Source organism: Dermacentor andersoni, chromosome 2 (genome assembly GCF_023375885.2).
Source record: "Dermacentor andersoni chromosome 2, qqDerAnde1_hic_scaffold, whole genome shotgun sequence".
NCBI lineage: Eukaryota > Metazoa > Arthropoda > Arachnida > Ixodida > Ixodidae > Dermacentor > Dermacentor andersoni.
The window spans coordinates 5907978-5929410 of record NC_092815.1 but is presented as its reverse complement, the minus strand read 5'-3'; the positions used below and the strand labels follow the sequence as shown (position 1 = coordinate 5929410).

The 21433-nt window shown below is 47.6% G+C and overlaps 1 protein-coding gene and 1 long non-coding RNA gene across 2 annotated transcripts in view; one reads left to right on the top strand and one right to left on the bottom strand.

The window, feature by feature from the left end:
- Nucleotides 1-21433, top strand: part of LOC126543044 (uncharacterized) — a 91791-nt gene that overhangs the window by 34704 nt on the left and 35654 nt on the right. Inside the window, exon 3 of the mRNA XM_055077623.1 lies at nucleotides 3647-3844. Within this exon, the coding sequence (XP_054933598.1) occupies nucleotides 3647-3844 (198 nt within the window). The remainder of the gene's footprint in view (nucleotides 1-3646; nucleotides 3845-21433) is intronic.
- LOC140216057 (uncharacterized) lies at nucleotides 4505-8028 on the bottom strand. The gene is made up of 2 exons (XR_011892693.1): nucleotides 7677-8028; nucleotides 4505-7494 (listed from the first exon to the last, which is right to left on the bottom strand). It is a non-coding gene; the product is annotated as an uncharacterized lncRNA (long non-coding RNA).

Genomic DNA, 21433 nt, shown 5'->3' with positions numbered 1-21433 from the left:
TATGAGCTTCCACTGTTTAGCGATACCTTCAGCTTCATTAATTTTAATTTCATAGTACTTCTCTTTGGCATCTTTTAACAATTTGTTTAGGACATTTTTGTAGCAAGCATATCGCTTCTGCAATCTGAAGTTAAATGGGCAGCGTTTAACTTTCTTGTACACGTTCTCTTTCTTGCGCATGCACATTAGCCAAGCATCTGTGAGCCACGGGTGGTGGGGTGCTGGATACTTCCTGTTACATCGAACAAAAGTGGTTGCATCATGGACACATTGCTGTATTACAGATGAAAAGCGTACAAAAGCTAGCTCAGCGTTTGATTCAGATTTTATCGTCGACCAGTCAAAAGAAGAGATGGAATCTATGAATTGAACTTTGTTAAACAAGGACTTTTGGAAAGAACGCTCAGCGCGTGGTGAGGCATGAGACAAGCGACAAAAGATGGGATAGTGGTCTGTAATGTCGAGTGTTGTTACGCCACACTCATCACATGATATGTAGTTAGATAAAATATGGTCAATAAGCGTGCTTGGGCCACCTGTGATACATCTTGTTGGTACTGTAAGCAGCTGTTCGTAACCAAAGCCCGCAAAGCAATTCGAGTATTCAACCGCGTTCTGATTGGATTCATCCAGAAGGTTAATGTTGATATCTCCCATAATAACAACGTTTTTTCTTTCGCAGGATATCTTATCTAGGCTTTCGTATAGTGCAGAGCAGAACTCTGAGACTGACGATGATGGCGAGCGATATATGCAAGCTAAGATGGTTTTTTCAGCATCAGTTTGTGTATGTTCGTCATCAATTTCAATCCAAACAGATTCAGTGCTGTCAGCTAGGAGGGAGAGGTCATTCCGACGTTTATATTTTATAGAAGATGATACAAAAATAGCAGAACCACCATGATGGTTTGATTGTCGGTGACAGTACTCTGGTGAGTATTGTGGTAAACAGCATAAGTTTTTATCGTCAGTTGATAGCCACGTCTCAGACACACAGATGAAGGAAAAGTGGTGGCCAAGGGATGCTAGATAAGCATGAATGTCGTCACAATGTTTTCTGAGACTGCGTGCATTAAAGTGGATAGCTGATAAACCTGGGCCTTGAAAAAAACGTTGAAGACGTTTTGTCGAGTAATACATGTTGAAGTGTTATGAAGTTTTAGCCTGCAATAGTTGACTACCAGAGATCAATTAGGTTGCCTGGCTAAACACGGAAAGGTCTGCGTCCTTTGAGATGCGAAATACTCGGCTGTCAGCCGACTTTATCGTCTTGATGTGGCAATTATCCGTCCACAGATACATCCATCCACATTCCCGCTTTAACTTCAACGCTTTAGCGAACAGCCTTTTATTTTCCAGCGTCAGGTGGTCGTTTACATAAACAGGGCGACTTTGCGATCCACCAAAGCCGAGGTCATTAGTGTTCAGCCTAGCCTTTCGTGCCTTAGCGACGAAATCTTGCTTCTTGGCTCGTGAGCAGAAGCGGGCAATGACATTTTTCTCAGCTGTTCCAACCTTCCCTGGAACTCGATGAACGACATCAATGTCACTGCCGAGGTTTTGTCACTGCCAATCAGATGCCGAGGTTTTGCGCATCCACCCTGAATAAAGTGTTTTCTTTTTTCACTGGCATACGGAGAAAATACAAACTTTTTTTATTCGACAACTGTGCTATGATACATAAGTTGAGAATGGGTGAAAGGATTGCAGGTGGTAAAAAGTCAAGTAGTGATGTCCAGTTTCCTTTATGTAGTCCGCGCACGTTTCACTTTTCAAGGACAAATACTGCGGAAGGTAGCAACGTTGCACGCTGTCGTAAGCGTAGTGAACCGAGTGAACCTCCTGTCTTAATTCCCACGAACCGGCCGACGTTTATTCTTCGCATCGCAGACGGACGGTGATAACACGGCGATGACGGAAGCAAAATCAAAGCGCTCGCTTCATCCACGCGGGCCGGAGCTGCTGCTGCCAGCGAAACGGCGCTGCGCGAGTTCCCATACGCAGAAAGAATGATTGTGGCGCTCCAGTGGCGAAACGCGACAACGAACGTCAAATAAAACAGGAGCAAAAGTATCGCAAACCGGATGAGCGCGCCTATGCTTCCTGTAGACAGGCTGAGACATAAGCTGGGTCAGAGGCCGCGCGTCGCGCGGTTCGCATTTCATTTGACGCTGATAGTGAATACTGCATACGGACAAGACGATAATAGACGCCAAACAACCATATAGGCCCAATTCTCGCACTCTTAGCCTGGTCTGCGCCTGAAACGCGCGATCACCGCTATCACTTGGACGTGCTTCAGAAACGCGCGATACCCGATATCACTTGCACTTGCTTGCCTAGCCGCCCCGTGACTCGCGCGAAACGCGTTGTTTTTCCGGCGGCTGTTACGTAGGGTATCGTTCAGCGCGGCCCTGGCGGACTGAGGCCGAGAACCCACAAGCAGGCACCGCTTTATTTTGGCCGCGCATGCGCACGAGACGCATAGCTCAAACCCAGAGCGGAACGTTAGGTGGCGCTGACTTGCTCCGCAGAGTAGTGTTCCTGTATATGCTCCCGCAGAACATATACAGGAACACTACCGCAGAGTACCGCAGAGCACCGTCGCGGCGCTCTAGACAAGGCTGCTCACCACGCTGCGGGGATTATTTCCGATGAGAGGGCGCTGGCACTGTATTTATAAGCAGTGCCAAACAATACCCACTGTCGAATGTCGCGCCTAAACAACGTTTTATGGCGTGTGATTGTGTTTAGCCGGGAAATTGCGGCTGCCTTAGCGACGCAGCGTGCTCTGGTACGGTACGTCCACTGTGGATGCGACAGAAGTGGTAGCATTCTTGCTTTGCTTCAATTTCGCGCTTCACCATGTACAACTATCGACGCAAAGTACTCAAAAAACATTTGAAAAATATTCGCACGTAGGAGTGGTGATTATTCGATTCGAGCACCGAATCGAATAGGACAATATACGGTTCGTTATTCGAAATTATTGAGTGCCGGCACACCTATAGGACATCACGTTATTCGCGCGAGTGTAATAATTGTTTTCGATGTAGCGAAATAATTCTTGGGTATTACAGGCTTTGTTTAATCGAGGTTACCCGATCGTGGTTAATCGTGATTAATCGTGGTTGCTCAGTGGCTATGGTGTTAGGCTGCTGAGGACGAGGTCGCGGGATCGAATCACGGCCACGGCGGCCGCATTTCGATGGGGCGAAACGCGAAAACACCCGTGTACTTAGATTTAGGTGCACGATAAAGAACTTGAGGTGGTTGAAATTTCCGGAGTCCTCCACTACGGCGTGCCTCATAATCAGAAAGTGGTTTTGTTACGTAAAACCCCATGATTTTTTTTTAAATCGAGGTTTAACCGTATCGAGACCACGTTTAGGTCAGGCGTGGGATTGCGCTCCTGCGTCTCAAAGACCGTTTTGACAGCACTGTTTTAATGTTCAAAGGTCAGAAAACACAAGCAGAGCAAAGTGCGTAAAAGCACGGCGGGCTACACACGCTGCGCGGCCAGCACTCGACGCCATGGAATGGTGTGCGCTGCGGCAGCTCTGCCCTGGCCCGCCCGACTGGCCAGAGTGTTGTCTTCCGTCTGTCCTAGCCTCGTGGTGCCAACCGTGTGCGCTTCTCTCACCAGCGCGCCGTGCTGTACCAGCTGGAGACGCCAGCGGGGCTGTGGCAGCACGACGAGCGGTGTGTCGTCTCTCCCGCCACGTGGCTCAGCGTGGTGCGGCTTCCGGCCGAGGCGGTGGCGCTCGACGCCGCCCTCAAGAGTGTGCTGCTCAAGGCCAGGACGGCCCAGGTGCTGCTCTGCCTCAGCCAAGACGACACAGGGGTGAGCACTGACGGGGGCCGTAGTGTTGATCCGTCACTTCGGAGCATACATTTTTATTGCGATAGCGATTATATGGGCACTCCAGCCGCATTTGCGCCGTGATGTTTCGTATCAAGTGCAAAGGCCATAACACCGTTGTCGCGCGTCGTGTGCTGCATGTGCGAGTGAAAGCACGCGAGGGAAGCCGGCGATCGCGACTCAATCTGGCGCGCGCGAACGAAGGAAGCGGAGGGCAAACGCTTCCGTCGCGCGAGAGGCTATGGGGGATGGGATGGAGGGGCGGCGTTGTGTTCCTGCACCAACTGCGCATTTTGCGATCAGGCACAAGAGGAACTCACGATCGCGGCTCAATCATAGAATAAAGAACAAACTTAGAGAAGGGAAACTGCACCTTCCGCCGTGGTTCGAAAATAAGCAGCGCCAGCGCATGGAACTTACTTTGGGGGACGCCAGATGACGTTGCTCAAACCGGAAGCGGAAGTGCACATTTTTTTTTAGAGCAAAATTCAATACGGCCGTTTTTTGCCGGTCGCGTACGCTGGTACGCGCCGTGCTTGCCCTGCAGGCTATGCGGCATGCCTCGATGCCTTCGCTGCCGCGTAGCTGGTGCGTTCTAATTGCCAAGAGCCTCTACTGACGCCCATACAAACAAGCCACAAGTGAGTGAACAGAACGCGCGACTTTATTGGCAGAAGACAAGCAGTGTACATTCTCGTGCAATAGCAGAAATAAAGTTTGCATGTCGAGATACGCTGGAATCATTGACGCGAGCTCGTAAACGGCTCACCGTCGTCGTCGCACGTGGTGGTCAGGTTAACGAGCAACAACCAGCAGCGGAAACATATTGGACAGAGTGCGCCACTTGTTTGCAGCGACAGTCGCCGTTAAAAATGCCCAAATTGCATTGCGAAGCAATCGGGAGACGCAGGCATCTGCTGCCGCAGCCTACACAGCGACATGGGCTACCCCAGGTTTTAGCCGTTCACTCCTTTCCAACCTGCACGTTTCTTTTCTTTCGGGGGCCGCTAATGTGTGGCTCACACTTCGTGTCTCACATTGTCTCACTATGGACAAGTCGCTTTCGTGGGCATCGCCTCCATCAGCTACTTTTGCGGGCCTTTCCAACCATCTGGCTATCAACTTCATACGCATCGGACTATGTAAGCACGTATGCTGGTCTCCGTTCATGCCTAATCGCGGCCGAGAAAGGCCAGAGGCACAATTCGCCCATTGCTGCAGCAGGAAAGGGCGAACGGGGAGCACGAATCACGGTGCATGAAAATTGGGAGTCTATGTCGCTGTGCAGGCTGCAGGAGCGAATGCTTACTTCGAGAGACTGCTTCCCAGTGCAACCGACCAGGCCGCAATATTCTAAAAACATAACACTGCGACCATAACCAAGTGACATAACAGCAAAATTAAACAGCAATCAGTCACCGCATGAGGTTCAGACAATACATTATACATTGGCGACGAACCATATGGCAACAGTGAGCATTCACATACACGGGTCTCTTAGGGTACATTGAGCTGCCTACCTACAGGCGTAGTGCCTGCCTTCGTCGCATGTGGTGGTCTACTAACGAGCAACAACCAGCAGCAGAAACAGAGTGGACAGAGTGTCCCACCTGTTTGCGGCGACAGTCGCTGTTAAAGATGAGCAACTTGCAGTGCAAAGCAATCAAGTGACGCAGGCATCTGCTGCCGCAGCCTACACAGCGACATGGACTACCCATCATTTTAGCATTGACTCCTTTCCAGCCTGCATGTTTCTTTTCTTTTGGAGGCCGCTAATGTGTGGCTCACACTTGGTGTCCCACATTGTCTCAATATGGACAAGTCGCTTTCGTGGGCATCACCTTCATCAGCCACTTTTACGGGCCTTTCCACCCAACTTCATACACATCCGACCATGTAAGCACTTATGCTGGTCTCCGTTCATGCCTAATCGCGGCCGAGAAAGGCCAGAGGCACAATTTGCCCATGGCTGCAGCAGGAAAGGGTGAACGGGGAGCACGAATCACGGTGTGCGTAAATTGGGAGTCTATGTCGCTGTGCAGACTGCAGGATCAAATGCTTACTACGAGAGGCTGCTTCCCAGTGCAACCGACCAGGCCGCAATATTCGAAAAACATAAAACTGCGACCGTAACCATGTGGCATAACAGCAAGATTAAACAGCAATCAGTCACCGCATGAGGTTCAGACAATACATTATACATTGGCTACGAACCATCTTACGGCATAATGCTTGCCTTTGTCACATGTGGTGGTCTGGTAACGAGCGACAACCTGCGGTACAAACAGATTGGACAGAGTCTCGCACCTGTTTGAACCAACAGTTGCCGTTGAAGATGAGCAACTTCCATTGCGAAGCAATCAGGTGACGCAGGCATCTGCTGCCGCAACCAACACAGCGACATGGACTACCCGGCATTTTAGCGTTAACTCCTTTCCAACGTGCACATTTATTTTCTTTCGGGGGCTGCTATGTGTGGCTCACACTTTGTCGCAATGTGGACAAGTCGCTTTTGTGGGCATCACCTTCGGCAGCCATTCTTGCGGGCCTTTCCACCCATACGGCTATCAACTTCATACACTTCGAACCATGTGAGCACATATGCTGGTCTCCGTTTTGAGCAAATCATGGCCGAGGTAAGCCACAAGCACAATTTGCCCATTACTGCAGCAGGCCAGAACGAACGGGGCGCACCAGTTACGGTGTGTGTATACTGGGAGTCTATGTCGCTTTGCGGACTGCAGGAGCAAATGCTTACCTCGAGGGACTGCTTACCAATGCAACTGACCAGGCCCCCACATCTGAGAAACGTAACACAGTTACCACAGCCAAGTGTGGCAGCAAAACCAGATTCTGCAATCAATCACTTCACTGTAGCTTGCACAAAGACCCAGGCTATCAAGGAAGAGGAGCAATCATCAACGAGACTAGGAATATGGAAAATGAGAAAGCTTGCATTCAAGAGAGAAGCCACTCTGCTCTGCAAGCATTGAAGGCTAAAAACATCAAGAAAAGTAAAATGGTGCATAGCACATGTGCATAGGTTAATGCAAGACGCATGCCGATGCTGCATCAGCTATTTCAGGAGAGGAATTGCGCATGACAACATACACTAGAAGATACTGCTACAGATATGTTAGGCTGCTAGACAGTGACTGGTATTAAGTATCAGCGAAGAATCGGTTGACCTTTATATTTGGATGAGGATGAATGACCTCTAACAAAAATGGGCAATGAGAAAGCTTGCATTTATAGAAGAAAAATTACACTTGGCACAAACGGAATTAACATGGCTAGGAAGCTGATTAAGGGCAAACTGATGGAACTCAATCTTTTGGCCAGCGTCGTCCGTGCTTGGTCAGATGTTGCAGGTGCACCTGAAGACGAAGAATTTCTAGAAAGTCCTTTTTGAGTTACCTGGATGACTCAACCAAATGTCCGTGCTGGTGGAATGGTGGCTGAAGCTCTTTTCAGTCTTGACACAGTCCTCTGCAGACTTGATATCTCATTCATATTCTTCTGCATGTGCTTCTTTGTTCTTGGTGTAAAAGCCTTGCAAATTCGGCTCCAGCCCCTTCCTGTTGGCGCAGATAGGAGCTCCTGTGATGACCAAGATGTGCTTGGCATAGACTCTGTTGAGGCAAAACGGTGACACATGAGATACAGCACAGATTAGCCAAATTTATGTGTGTTTTATATGTTCGAACCAATTATACTGAACCATAAATATGAACAAACATTCATATCTGCTGCAAACAGCAAGCCAATACAGCATATATCAAACATATTTATTTCTGAACCATGTGTTGTTTACCTTGTAGTAGTAGCCAATGTCCACACAATGACCTTGTTGTAGCAGGCAGCAGCTTCTGTTTAGTGCGTGGAGTGTGTTGCTTTATACTGGTGCCGTCTTCATTACTGCATGTCTGGAACAGAAATTTTGACTGAATCAGAAATTGAAAAAGCAAAGTTTTAAAATGCAAAAAGGTGTGACATATATGTTGTAATGATTTGCGACTACAGAACACATGCAAATGTACACTGTCTGTTCTAGGGTGCTTAAGCAGCATGTTAAATAAATATTGCTATTGTCCATAAAATTGATGTCTGCCTAACTACAATGCATGTCAACAGCGCAAGTACTATTAAGATCACAAATGAGAACATTTGTGGGTTCATTTATACACTAGAAGTGATCACACTGCTAGTTCCACAAGCAAATGCATGAAAGTCATGAAGCTATTAGAACTGATGCATTATTTTTCTGCACGAACGTGATGCACCGCTTCACTACTGCAAAAATAAATGCCCTACGGTAAACCAATCTGAACAGCAAGAACATTTGGAACCAACAAGTACGAAATATGGGTGAATTATCATGCTTGCAACTGTTTAATACATTAAATTCTGTACTTTCACTTCATTTTACCAAAGGATTATTCGGTTTTGTGGACGAAAGACGTTGCCGGCCGACTCGAAAAAAATGTTTAATATGTATATTGATAAGGCTACTCAGTCACCTACAACCACGGCTACAATAACATGAAAAATGAGACGCGCGTTCCGATATCGCTCTTTCTTTCCTGGTTGTGTGTGTAAACCAAACGACAGCCTCGCAAGTAAAGGTTTATTTAGAAAACAGCAACTGAGATCCTCACTGCCCATATGTAATGCAGGATCTAGTTCGTTAACTTGTGCCCGCCTGGAAGGTAATGACACGGATATTATATAACGATTCAAGCAGCGGTGTTAAACGACTCACCGTTATTGCCGTTGTCAGCCGCAGCAAAATCCAGCTCCCGTTTCGATGCAGACCTGTTCCGAATGGCTCACGACCGAAACCCAACTGCCGGGCTTACATGTCCGCTTGCAAACACGTAACTTCACCCCAAGTTAAATAACGCGAGACATCGAAGCGCAAGAAACTAGTTTTAGAAACAAAGCAGTCTTGAGTGTACGAACGAATGAATCCGTGCCGCCGTGCACTCGGAAATGCCGGTAAAAATTTTAAATCCAGGCCAGAGGTCACGTGAAAGATCGATGATGCTGAACGCTATTTGCGTTTATAATGGCGAAGAAACAATAAACTTACTAACAAAGAGTACAATATCTAATTAGCAATGATAATTTTGCCCTGTTTTTATGTAAAAGAAAATGCTTCAGTAATTGTAAGAGAAAGTTTGTAAGATAAAATTGCGCTTGTTACGACGCCTCTACCGGGAAATGTTGGAACTAACGAACGAATCCCGAAAGTGATGCTACTACGTCGGCTTTGTTAGCAGCGGCGCGCGGTCGATTTTTTCGCCCTCTGTGGCCATTTGTTGAACTTGAGAGTGTGCTACCCCTGGCTCAATCTCGCGCGTCATATAGACCGTTTTTTCGTAGGCGCCGCCATACTGTGAACGCAGTGGCGCCGCCTATGAGCAGCGCCATACTGGCTTGGGTGAAAGCGGTCTTTTGCATGGCAGGTATACGCTCGGCGGTAGGTTCTGGCGTTTGTTTTCGCGGTCGTGCGGTCTGTTTAGTATGACGTGCGTCTTCTACGTGGTAAACGGTTCTGTGAGACGTGCTGAAGTGGTTTAATGCGTCATGGCCGGAATTTCTGCTGGCGTTGAGGTGGACGGAACACGCAGCGCGATGTGTCCTCGCATATTTGAGCCTACAATCAGCCTCGGAGATCAATTGTGTATTTCTAAATGTTCCAATCACTAATGTGACCTTATTGCAGTATTATCCTCTATTTATAAGCTGCGGTTTAGGAGCCATGAAACATACGCGACGATCGTAACAGCGTGGGTACTGTTCTGCTACGATAGGAGCTGTGCTGTTTGACAAGCGTTCTAACTGTTCACTGCAGGTTACATTGCGTGACTACTTGGTTGGATGGACGAGGTTTCCACCCATGAATAAAATAGTTTCGGCTAGTAATAGCAGCATACCTTACAGTCTGAATTGAAATGAAATTATGGGATTTTACGTGCCAAAACCACTTTCTGATTATGAGGCACGTCGTAGTGGAGGACTCCGGAAATTTCGACCACCTGGGGTTCTTTAACGTGCACCTAAATCTAAGCACACGGGTGTTTTTGTATTTCGCCCCCATCGAAATGCAGCCGCCGTGGCCGGGATTCGATCCCGCGACCTCGTGCTCAGCAGCCCAACACCATAGCCACTGAGCAACCGCGGCGGGTATACAGTATGAATTAAGCTTGTCCAGCAAAGCGACCGTTTACGAACTGCGCGAGCGTCCTAAGCAGTAGTAGGTGCTGCATTACAGATATCTTTGTTCTGCATAGCGCATGGTCCAAGCATACGGCATCAACGGTTATATATTTATAAACGTTGTGTGGCGTTAGCCCGTTTTCTCTCGCTTTTTAGAGAAAGAGGATGATAACCGAATTTTTTTTTTCGGTTGTGTTCGTTCAATTCTCTAGGACGCACTCACACGTATTACGGAAATTTTGCGCTCAAAAAAAGCTATCGCATTCTTTTTATGCGAACCCTCTCATATAATATGGCTGTATACAGGCCAAAAAGGCAATGCCGAAGCACACAGCTTCGCACAAGCACAGGCATACACACATATGTGTATCGTGCTGGCTCACCCAGCGCAGTGGTCGCTGTGCTGAACAGCGCCATGGGCCTCAAACAGCAAGGCTAGCGTAGACATATGTTAATTTCAAGCATACTAGACTTGAAATGCGTGAGAACGATGCCAGTGTATCACAAATATTTGACAGCGCCTGCCGCTCAGATGTTTCGTGGTTGCCTTAGGTTGGCCGTGCACGAGCACGCGCTCTTATGCTTTATGTTTTACTCCCTACGCCAATCGATCAGACAGTGAGCTGATTTACCATTTAATGTTGGTAATACAGAGACGCCGTTTTTTTTTGTTGTTGTTGAATTAAAATCGATATAAGCAAAATAGTAAACAACACATACACGCACCGCGACTGATAATGCGAGTACACCGCGGCTGATTATGCGTGTCACATTTTTGCGCCCTCAAGAGATATTTCTGCCTACAGTAGTTACCGATGCACCGAAAGGCTTCCCTGACGACATTATATCAGCGAACGTGGCGTAAATTTCACAAAGTAAGATGTAAAACATCTCGAAATCGTTCCGCAGCACGCGAAAGCCATACTTTCAAGCAGCGCCGCGCAGGATCGCCCAAGCCAGAGAGGAGGAAAGGCTCTCCGCGCGCCCTTTCCTCCTCGCCCGATGAAACGGTCTATATGGAGGGAAGCGGGAAGACAGCGCGGGGGGCGGGGGCGGCGTCGGCAAGCCCGTGACAGGCACGTACCCAGGATTTTTTTTCGGGGGGGGGGGGGGGGGGGGGCCCAACCCAAGCTAACTGTTCTATGCAAATGAGGGGGGGTACCTTTACTAGTACAAATGTGAATAACGTCCACCATTCGCCATAAAAACACGTAAACCCACAAAAGAGAAATGAAATAAGGTGTATCTTACAGGTACGCCTGTGCGATACACGTCTCCTTTACTTGGCAAACAAAGAACCACGCCAAATGGACTCGCGCAGGAAAGAAGCGCAGGAAGAACACTGCCAAGTACAAGTAAAGAAGCGAAAGTGTAAAATAAAGATTACTTTAGTAGAATCAAATTTTAAAAACAGTAGTTGGCAAAAAAGGCACACGGATCACGCGGAGTTGTGTTACTCCGCCAGCCAATGACAGAAGCAAACAAAGTCGTCGTCATGCGGCCTTTTCAAAATGGCGTCGTACTTGATACCTCCGGAGCGTCTGCTGTTCTTTAAAACTCTTTTCATCGGCGGAAACAATGAGCTGTGCAACAGACATGGACAAAATGTAGCGAGCCTGAGCATTTCACTCTTCAAAAGTCTGCTGTGCAGTTCATTTCACTGCTGAAACCGTTTTACTCATGACACTTCACTGCCAAATGAAGTGAAACTTCCAAACAAATAGTTGTAGCGAAGCAAGCATGTTATTTCTGTTCAATAATGAATTAGGCACTCACCATTCCACTATAATAGGCAAGGGGAAAGGTATAAAATTATGCTCTAAAATTTTATTTTTGTAGTTACCGCCTTATTTGGGTAACAGAAGGAGGTTTGAAATACGAATTATTTGCAGCCTCGCGGAGGAACAGAGGCTGGCGGTTATGAGGGCGTGGGCGGGGCCTAATTGCAGACTTAAGAGGAAGCTGTAGCTCGGGTGCTCATATGTAAATACATGTAAAAGGAGAATTTGTTTTTCTCAGCAACAACTGCACAAATTTGGCGAATTTTGTTGTATTTAAAAGAAAAACGTAAACCCTAGTGACTGTTGGTTTCGAATTTTTGCTTTGTATCGTCAGTTTTATTAAACATTATCAAAAATCTAAAATTTTCAGCAAACGAGACTATCAAGTGTACAACTCTGTCTTTCGGCAACAAAAAATGATATCACAATTGTGTGAATTATTTCTAATAGCACATTTAAAGCGGACCAAAGTGATATGTTACATATGAATCTCAAAAAATTGAGTAATATGGAAATGCACATTTTGCAGAACTCTTGTAAACAACGTAACAAATTCACATAAGATATAAAATGATATATCGTATTTGTCCGCTTTGAATGGTCTAATGGATGCCGTTTACAGAACCGCCACATCTGTTCTTGATGCAGCGCTATGGACTTGTAAACTTCGTGCTTCTATTTTTTTCGGACTGTCGAATATTTGAAAATATTTTTTAAATACTTCAGGCATTAAATCGATATTCCGCTTCAAACAGTCACTAGAATTTAACTGTCTCTCTCAAATGCAACAAATTTCATTGAAATCGGTCCAGGGGTTATCTCAGAAAAACGTTTTTGCGTTTTACGTGTATTTGAATAGGCCGCCTCGGATTTGGGCCCGAGCTAAAGCTTCCTCTTAAGTTGTATCCGACTATAGTAGCGTTTTTAAAAATTATCTCTGGAAGAAATATACAGAAATATATATTTGCAGAACAATCACAGTTCTTTTGGATCCCTCGTTTACTGCTCGAACTAATTAAGTGCCACAACCGACTCTTGTTGTTATTTGGGAAGTTACGTAATGATGCGTGGCCGCCAGTCGCGTACAGCTGCGTATGGCGCAGGAAGCTGCGACTCTACACGTACTGCGCCCACCGCGGAAGGTTAGAAAAACATCTAAATAAGTACAGCAGAGAAGTGGCAACGTTAAGCGGCTCGAATGATAACTGTAGAAGCGTCATTCAAAACACACGGAATTGTCCTCCACTTCCGGCGGCGTTTTCTCTACTTCCTTCTTAAACAAAAAGATGTTGATCGATGAATATATTAATAAACAACGGTTACATTTGTTAATTTTCGCTTTTCCTTCCTGTTTGGCTGTTGCTTTGGCTCTCTCCCTTAGTAGATCCCTTAATTTCTCAAATCCTTGCGACTTTTGTTTCCAGTTGGCAATCTTGCACGAAAATTTAAGAGCTGTACAATTAGGGAAAGACCAGACGAGTTAACAGGTGACAGTCATATTGCCTATGAGTTTCAAGGTTATTGCAGGGATCGATGATGGATGCTATCTCGCATTATTTTATTTTCCACCTTGTCTAACCCATATCACGGGTATATGATTCTGAGGATCTGTCAGCGTCGCGGCGAGCCATCACTCGAGGAAATAATGAAACAAAAATAAAAGTTAAACGCTATTGGCATTTTCTGTGGCCGCAACTCGTTCTACGTGCCTACAGACCAGCTGACCACGAACTGAATCACTTTCCTGGTCCCTGAATCAGTCTAAACGAAGAATGTTGAATTTACGAAGCAACAACGATGGACGTGACCGTTGAATAGACGGTAACAACTGAATGCATCTCGAGTTAATCGCGCGGGCACCGAATTGATGAGGAAACTGACCATCACATCCCAGGAGACGCCGATGACTACCGCCATCCAAAAGGAGTGAAAAAGGCAGCAAAATGTTGACCGCTCAATAGCTGTCAAGTCTCAACATTGATTTAGTGGCGCTTTAGGAATGTATGTGAGAAATGGTGGCGTGGTCGGGGAGCGGGGGGGGGGGGGTGTATGAGTCCTAATTTCGGGGGGGGCCCGGGCCCCCCCGGGCCCCCGCTTGGGTACGTGCCTGGCCCGTGACATTCCCATAAGGCCAATGGGGGGCCGATTTTCGCAGGCGACGCTAGCGCCGCCTGGATTCTAGCGGTAGTTGCACTGATACCAGAAAAATGTTTACTTACTAATAATAGATAACGTTCTGAATATTATTCTCTTACAATGTAAATGTAAAAATGAAAGGCGACGTCTGAATAATTTCTAGTTGCTTGAGCAAAACGTGAACAAGGTGAATGCAGGAGCCAACGTTTCGACAAGTGGACTTGTCTTCTTCAAGGCGACATATGCTTTCCTCGCCACAGTATATATAGGTGGGGTTCTTCTAAAGGGGAGGGGGTGTGAGGCGGGAGGGCGCGGAAACGAGGGAAAGTGTGTTAGCGTGTCGAATTAGTAAAGGAACGCTGTGTACAAGGTCAAAGCCAGGACCCCCGCTCCCCTCACCCTAGTCTGTCAACCCACGCGCGTTAGCCGGCGTGTCAAGGGCGTCTGACACGCCAGCTGACAAAATAAAAAAAAAAAAAGAAAGAAAGAAAAAGAAAAAGAAGGGAAGAAAAAGGAAAAGGGGGGGGGGGATACGCCAAGAAATCAAACTAAGTGTTGTTGCCTATAGCTTGAGGTTTAGCATAGCGAATAGATTCTAAAGCTCCCTTTGAAACGTTTATGCCTATTGGTTGCAATGTCTTGAACTTATGGATAAGGTATGATTCTCTGTATTTTCTTTCTCGTTCAGAACGGAAATTTGACTGTAAGATGTAGAGTTTAAGTTCATCAAAGTTATGACCTGGTTGGTTGAAATGCTCGGCGACGGCTTTGGGAAGCTTTTTAGCTGTGTCCGCGCGATGTCCGTTTAATCTGACGTTCATTGATTGTCCTGTTTCACCGATATATTGTTTCTTACAGCTTACGGAAGGAACATTCAAGCATATAAATCACATCCGAACTTGTGCAAGTGAAGCTGGATTTGACTTCATGTGTATAATTATAATTGTAGCAGAAGGGAACTATCCCCAAGTTGCTCTCGATAGAGCTTATGATACCGCGTCAAGATTGGAGAGACAGTCGGAATTGGCGAAGAGACAGCCCACATTAGAATCTGACAGACCGCCGGCCTTTATAACAAAATATTCTAATGCACTCCCAAACATAAACAACATCCTAAGAAAATACCACCCAATATTATCAAGTAACGAGCGTCTGCGAAAAGCGTTCCCGGATGTACCCAGAGTTACCTATCGCCGAAACAAGAACTTTAAAGACATGTTAGTGCACGCAAAAGTCAGCCAGCAGCATTCCCCCGTAATAAAAGCATGTTGTCGCCCTAGATGCAAAACCTGCAGGCACCTTCAAAGTGACATTAAAATTAAAAGCACCGCAAATAATTATACACATGAAGTCAAATCCAGCTTCACTTGCACAAGTTCGGATGTGATTTATATGCTTGAATGTTCCTTCTGTAAGAAACAATATATCGGTGAAACAGGACAATCAATGAACGTCAGATTAAACGGACATCGCGCGGACACAGCTAAAAAGCTTCCCAAAGCCGTCGCCGAGCATTTCAACCAACCAGGTCATAACTTTGATGAACTTAAACTCTACATCTTACAGTCAAATTTCCGTTCTGAACGAGAAAGAAAATACAGAGAATCATACCTTATCCATAAGTTCAAGACATTGCAACCAATAGGCATAAACGTTTCAAAGGGAGCTTTAGAATCTATTCGCTACGCTAAACCTCAAGCTATAGGCAACAACACTTAGTTTGATTTCTTGGCGTATTCCCCCCCCCCCCCTTTTCCTTTTTCTTCCCTTCTTTTTCTTTTTCTTTCTTTCTTTTTTTTTTTATTTTGTCAGCTGGCGTGTCAGACGCCCTTGACACGCCGGCTAACGCGCGTGGGTTGACAGACTAGGGTGAGGGGAGGGGGGGTCCTGGCTTTGACCTTGTACACAGCGTTCGTTTACTAATTCGACACGCTAACACACTTTCCCTCGTTTCCGCGCCCTCCCGCCTCACACCCCCTCCCCTTTAGAAGAACCCCACCTATATATACTGTGGCGAGGAAAGCATATGTCGCCTTGAAGAAGACAAGTCCACTTGTCGAAACGTTGGCTCCTGCATTCACCTTGTTCACGTTTTGCTCATCGCCTTGAATTGCCATCTCCCGGATTCCCCGTCTTTTCTCTGGATTTCTAGTTGCTTAGAAAGTTACATGTGTATCGAAAGCGCAATGACGCTTGTGGGGAATACCGCACAGCAGACGACCGACACCGGCGTCGTCTGCTTCTGCTATCGCTTTTGCTCTGCCCGCTTGCTTTGGCCAGGTATATCCCACTATATTTATATATATATATATATATATATATATATATATATATATATATATATATATATATATATATATATATATATATTCTTATTTAGGACTCAGAATTAGCTTGTACATTTACCTTTGAAGGTTGGCACTGCTGCTTAGGCCGAGAGAAATCACAACGCTAATCACACTAACTTGCTGCCAATAAACAGCTTTATTACAACATCATCCATGTTTACATGAAATAAAAAGCACGTGAATAGCGTCTCCGAAGATATACTGGTGCGTAACATGCATAGTTGTTTAGGTGCAAAAAGATACTACGTACAGTCTCGCCACATATTTCTGGGGAACACAAGCTGTCCGCCGCTGAGTGAAGAAATACATCCGACCACATAAAGCCGTCGCACGCTGGTATGTTGCTAAAGTTGTTCCAATTTTGTAGGTGAAGATGTCACGCCCACTTCGTTCCCAATATTCATAAACTGCAACTTGATTTGAGCGAGTGCCTCCTGTTTGAGCAGAAACACGTAGCTTTCACAATGGCGAATTCTGTTGCGACTGTTCGTCTTCTGGTCCCGAATGCCTGCTCTCTCTCTCTCTTGTAGTTAACCATTCGAGAAGTCACGTTATAAAAATTTAAGCATTTAAGCAGAATTTGCTTCGAAAAGTTTATAATTTCAGATAGAAATGTTTTTCTGTGCGTGCTGGTTTGATGCGTCGCAAAGAAAGTTTACATAATAAAGGCTTAGCTGGCGTTTCGATTACCACCGCCACCCCAAGGCTTGGACGCGAAACACGCCACAGGCTTGGCTTCGGCTCCGCCAACAAGTGCACGGCCACGCGCGGTCGCGCGCGTTGTATATTGAAATGGATTTGCAGACGGCTGATACCTTTGTGCGCGCTGTTCTCGCCGCTCTGGCATTGAAGCGAAAGCCACACGTAGGGCACTTCGTTCGCTGCTGCTGCCGCGCTTGGTCACACCGGCGTTTTGACAGCGGGTGCGCGTTCACCGAGTGTGATGTGTTCATGTTTTCTTGTGCCCGTTGACACCAGGCTTGTTGGCCCGATTAGTAAGCGAATGTTACCAAGTTTATACTGCCGATAAAACTACTATCCTTACTTCGTGTAGCTCTCTACTAATTTGCTTTGGCAATTGATGCTTCGCCTTTAACGCGAAACTGCGCCTTTCTTGGTTGACGTGCAACGTCCAGCTCTACGACACGTCGGAGGGGTGTACATCCTGTCCGCTGGCTTATCCAGTGAACGTACACTGAATATGATCGCATCCGGAAATGAACCATCTATTAGAATACGACTCCGCAACGTCCCGGCGGGGTCTGCATTAATCGTCGGCTCGGGTAATCCTCCTCCTTCGGCAGTCACGAAAAGTGTATCGGAATACCCGGGCACATCGAGATGAAGCTTGGTATGGATAAAGTGGGAATTTTACCTAGTATTAAGGCTAAGTTATAAGAGTGCTTTGGTGGCGCTGCAAGAAATTAGTGCTCAGTGGGGTTCCTTTTCATGCTTACCAAAGCGTTTTACTTTGTGAACTACTTGGTGGCCTTACGTTCCAAGCGCTGGGATAAACATCCTATAAAATTTTCAGAGTTACACTATCGCGCTAAAAAACCTTCATGACGCATTTAGAGTCTTTGAGCAATGAATTGATGTGTATGGCGTGAAAAAACAGCTCAAATTTTTTCAAGCGAAGTTTGTATTGGCTCAGAAGTTTCGGTGGCGATGTAGTCACACAATAACCCAGTTGCTCCCAGGGCAGAGCTACTGCAGAAAAGAGTGGTTTGATGAGGTAACTGCTGCACCCGCGCCGTAGCGTGACTTATTAGCAAGGATTCCAGCTGCATAGGAGCGCGCTCACGCCACGCGCACGACCAATCAGAATCGTTTCGCGCCCATGTTCCTACTTCCCAAACAAGAATCTCTCTCTCTCTCCGCCGAGGAGGAAAATGGCAGGAAAGAGGTTCGCGCACGCTCCGCCGGCTTTGTTTCCATTCAGTTAATTTTCTGAAGAACGGATGGGACGGCCACGCGTTGTCGTTCCCCTGAGGAACTGGCAGCCTTTGACGAGCGGCGGCGAGAACTCGCCCGTGAAAGGGCTCGCCGATACAACCGTTAAAGGGCAACTCTGGCGATTTTTCGATGTCCACTGTTTTTACAAACTTTTCTATATATGTTCTCTTTTGCACTCTGATTATCTATGCCAAACTATATGGCTGCAAATCAGTTAGTTTCCCGAAAATGAATTTTAAAGATTGGTTGCGTTCCCGACTCGTGACTTTTTGCTGGCCACCCTGTGTTTGTGACGTCAGAGTCTAAACCGCCACTGCCGCTTAAATCCTCACTTAAATCGCCGCTGTCTATAGCTAGTTCAGAAACTCTGTCAAAGCTCCTTGTGTCGTCAAGAGACATAATCAGCTTCGCTTCTTCGGCGTTAGCGCCAAATGTACTGCGTGTTTAGCTCGCGTTCTGCGTGTTTACATCATGGCAGTGTGGGATCTGACGTCATCGACTCATCGTGCCGTCACACGAATCAGCTACCCATTTCGGTTTCGGCATCTCGGTTATTCGTTACTTAAAGTTATTGATGAATTTCTAAGCAAATTGAATAACCCTACCGGTGACAGGACTGTCGATGCCATTTTAAGATGACAATATCCTAATATGGTTAAAAAAACGCCGGAGTTAAAAGAACGCCCAGGCAATCCGACCGCAACGAGAAGGAGATCCCGAGCTGAAGGAGATGGAGGTGGAAGCGATCTGGCACCGTTATCTGTTGGTTAGTTAACCGTGCCAAAGGTCACGTGCACGCAGGACAAGCTTCGCTTATCCTCTTTATCCGGTGAAGGGTTGGTCATTTTACAGCGAAGCTGTTAAGGGCTAGCTCCTCCAGGATCCTGTCCGTGTGTAGACACAAAATCCCGAAGATAGTGCAATACCGGGCCGACCCGGGGTGGAGGTGAAATAGGCGTAAAGCACTCCCCGTACGTGCGCCCATCCCGAAGGTGGTGCAGTACCAGGACGACCCGCGGCGGAGGTGAAGCCGGCGTTAAGCACTCCATGTACGTGCGCCGATCCCGAAGTTTGTGCTCACCGGCCCCACCCGCTGCGGAGGTAAAGCAGGCGTTATGCACTCCATGTAGCTGCGCCGATCCCGAAGATTGTGCATACCGGCACGACCCGCGGCGGAGGTGAAGCAGGCTTTAAGCACTCCTTAAACGTTGCCCGATCCCGAAGCTTGTGCATACCGGGTCGAGCTGCGGTGGGCGTGAAGCACGCGTTATGCACTCCATGTACGTGCGCCGATCCCGAAGCTTGCGCATACCAGGAAGACCCGCGGCGGAGGTGAAGCCGGCGTTGAGCACTGCCTAAACGTGGCCCGATCCCGAAGATTGGGCATACCGGGACGACCCACGGCGGAAGTGAAGCAGGCGTTATGCACTACTCATACGTGCGCCGATCCCGAAGATAGTGCATACCAGGACGACCCGCGGCGGAGGTGAAGTCGGCGTTAAGCACTCCCTAAACGTGGCCCGATCCCGAATTTAGTGCATACCGGGACGACCCACGGCGTAGGTGAAGCAGGCGTTAAGCACTCCATGAATGAATGAAACCACGTTTATTCCACATTAATATGCGTCGAAGACGCTGCGGTGGAAAGAGGAGGGGTGTTATTGGAAAAGGGGAAAGGTAAGGCTGCCTCCGTATTATTAATGAACATCCTGGAGGCAGCTAAGTGGGGGCGGCATGACGCTTGTGGCTGTCGCGGAGCCGATCGCCGACGGGTGGTGCTGCAGGGTCCTGAAGGAACAGCAGCAGTGCTTGCCAGAGCTCGATGGCATGGTCCGGAGACGTGGTATCCGGGCAGGCCCAAGTCCGGAGAGAAGAAGGCCAGGGTCCCCGCTGTATGGTGGCCAGAGCACGAAGCCTTGGTGGGATGTAGAGGGGGCACTCCCAACAAAGGTGGTTTAGATCAGCACGACATGTGCACATGGAACAGAACCCACTTACGGGTGGTGGTGTGCCACCCTTGTGGAAACGGTTCAACAAGTGAGGAGTAAGGAGGGTGCTTGTCTGGATTCTCCGAAGTAAAACTGACTCTCACCGTGTGAATACTGTAGCGAAGCGACGCAGCCGTGAGATATCAGACGCATCAACTCACCAGGGAGACGGAAGAAGAATGGGGATGAGTTCTGGCAGGGGCAAGTCCAAATTCACAGGTACGACGACGAGAGTAGCATTTCAATAACTAAGTTTATTCACTTGAGATTTACTTTAAGTTAACACTGTATAAAAATATTTACAAACAGAACGATGTCATACCCGTCGTCGTCGTCGGCCTGCCTGACCGGCCTGGTCTCCCCTGGTGAAGTTGCGCCGTGTCTGCTGCTGTCTACTTGCTCACTCAAAAACTACTCGAACTACTCCTTAAATAAGTTTACACAGCATCCAAGAGACACTTTTCTCCACCAATGAGGTATTTCGTTACCCCGACCAATCAGGCAAGCCGACATCATCCAATGAGCGTCAGAGTTCAAGGGGTCAAGAAATGGTCGCGTCAACACTCCTTACACAAAAGCACTCGGACCATAACTAATCGGCTTTTGACAGCCGAGCGTGGGACGAGGACGCGTCAGGTGCACGTGTGACGTCAGGCGCGGCGGCTGGGCGGCAGTACATGCCTGGCGCCGCCGCGATTATTCGGGGTACAAAGGTTCGCCTCCGCGTCAAAATTCCCAGAAAACAAGCAAAGAGGCCCGCGCTATACTCTTTTCGCGACAATACCTTAGGTGGAAGTGACGGTATACAGAGTGGATTGCCCACTGCGGCGAGGTAGGTGGCACGCCGTTGTTTGGTCGCATGCTTGTCTGCCATTGGGTCTGCTACCTCAGGCCATGTAGGTGCGCCGATCCCGAAACTTGTGCATACCGGGACGACCCGCGGCGGAGGTGAAGCCGGCGTTGAGCACTGCCTAAACGTGGCCAGATCCCGAAGATTGTGCATACCGGGCCGACTCGCGGCGGACGTGAAGCAGGCGTTATGCACTCCGTGTACGTGCGCCGATCCCGATGCTTGTGCATACCGGGCCGACCCGCGGGGGAGATGAAGCCGGCGTTGAGCACGGCCTAAACGTGGCCCGA